Source organism: Austrofundulus limnaeus, unplaced genomic scaffold (assembly GCF_001266775.1).
Source record: "Austrofundulus limnaeus strain Quisiro unplaced genomic scaffold, Austrofundulus_limnaeus-1.0 Scaffold9710, whole genome shotgun sequence".
Lineage (NCBI taxonomy): Eukaryota > Metazoa > Chordata > Actinopteri > Cyprinodontiformes > Rivulidae > Austrofundulus > Austrofundulus limnaeus.
In genome coordinates, this window is record NW_013962112.1 from 1 (window position 1) to 640 (window position 640).

Genomic DNA, 640 nt, shown 5'->3' on the forward strand with positions numbered 1-640 from the left:
CGGTAGGTGGCGGTAATGCACCTTCACAGCTGGTCTGCCATGAAACTTCAGTGGAGGAAACACTTCCGTTCAGTAAAAATGGCGCAAGGAGCGAAAAAGTTTAAGGCACAGCGTCCTGGAGGCAACAAGAAACACCAACAAAAACAGAAAGGACCGAAGAAAGGAGGTATGAGGCAATATTCTGCCAGTTTTTGTCATAATAAGACTTCTGACCACTGTGCAGTCATTGTGGTTGGATTTTATTTTATTTTTCATCATTGCTAAATTGCAACAATAGGGATCAGTTTACTAAATACCTAAATAAACTAACTTGTTTTCTGAAAATACAAAAAAAAATGAAAGGATGTTCTCAGTCTTTGCAGTGTTTTTATTATTATTTGTGTGTTTTTCTCTGGTAAAGGCAGGGTCATCGCGCCTAAGAAAGCCCAAGTGGTTCAGCAGCAGAAGCTCAAGAAGGTGGGAAGTTGTTTAAATAGTTCAATAAATGAAATAATTATTTATTCTCTCAACTTGTTTGCTGTAATCAGAAGTAGGGATGCACCGATACCAGATTTTTAAAAACCGAGCACAAGTACTTACATTAAAGTACTTGCCGATACCAAACCGATACAAGTACTAATAAATATCCTTAAAAATCCTT

The 640-nt window shown here is 37.5% G+C and overlaps 1 protein-coding gene across 1 annotated transcript; it reads left to right on the forward strand.

Annotated features, from left to right (window-relative positions):
* Window positions 1-13: 13 nt before the first annotated feature.
* On the forward strand, window positions 14-456 carry LOC106512655 (UPF0390 protein zgc136864; the record flags this gene model as incomplete). Its single annotated transcript, XM_014001228.1, is given in 2 exon segments — window positions 14-166; window positions 401-456. Coding segments are annotated over 2 exon segments (207 nt in total), but the record flags the coding sequence as incomplete, so codon positions are not given.
* Between the last annotated feature and the right edge of the window lie 184 nt (window positions 457-640).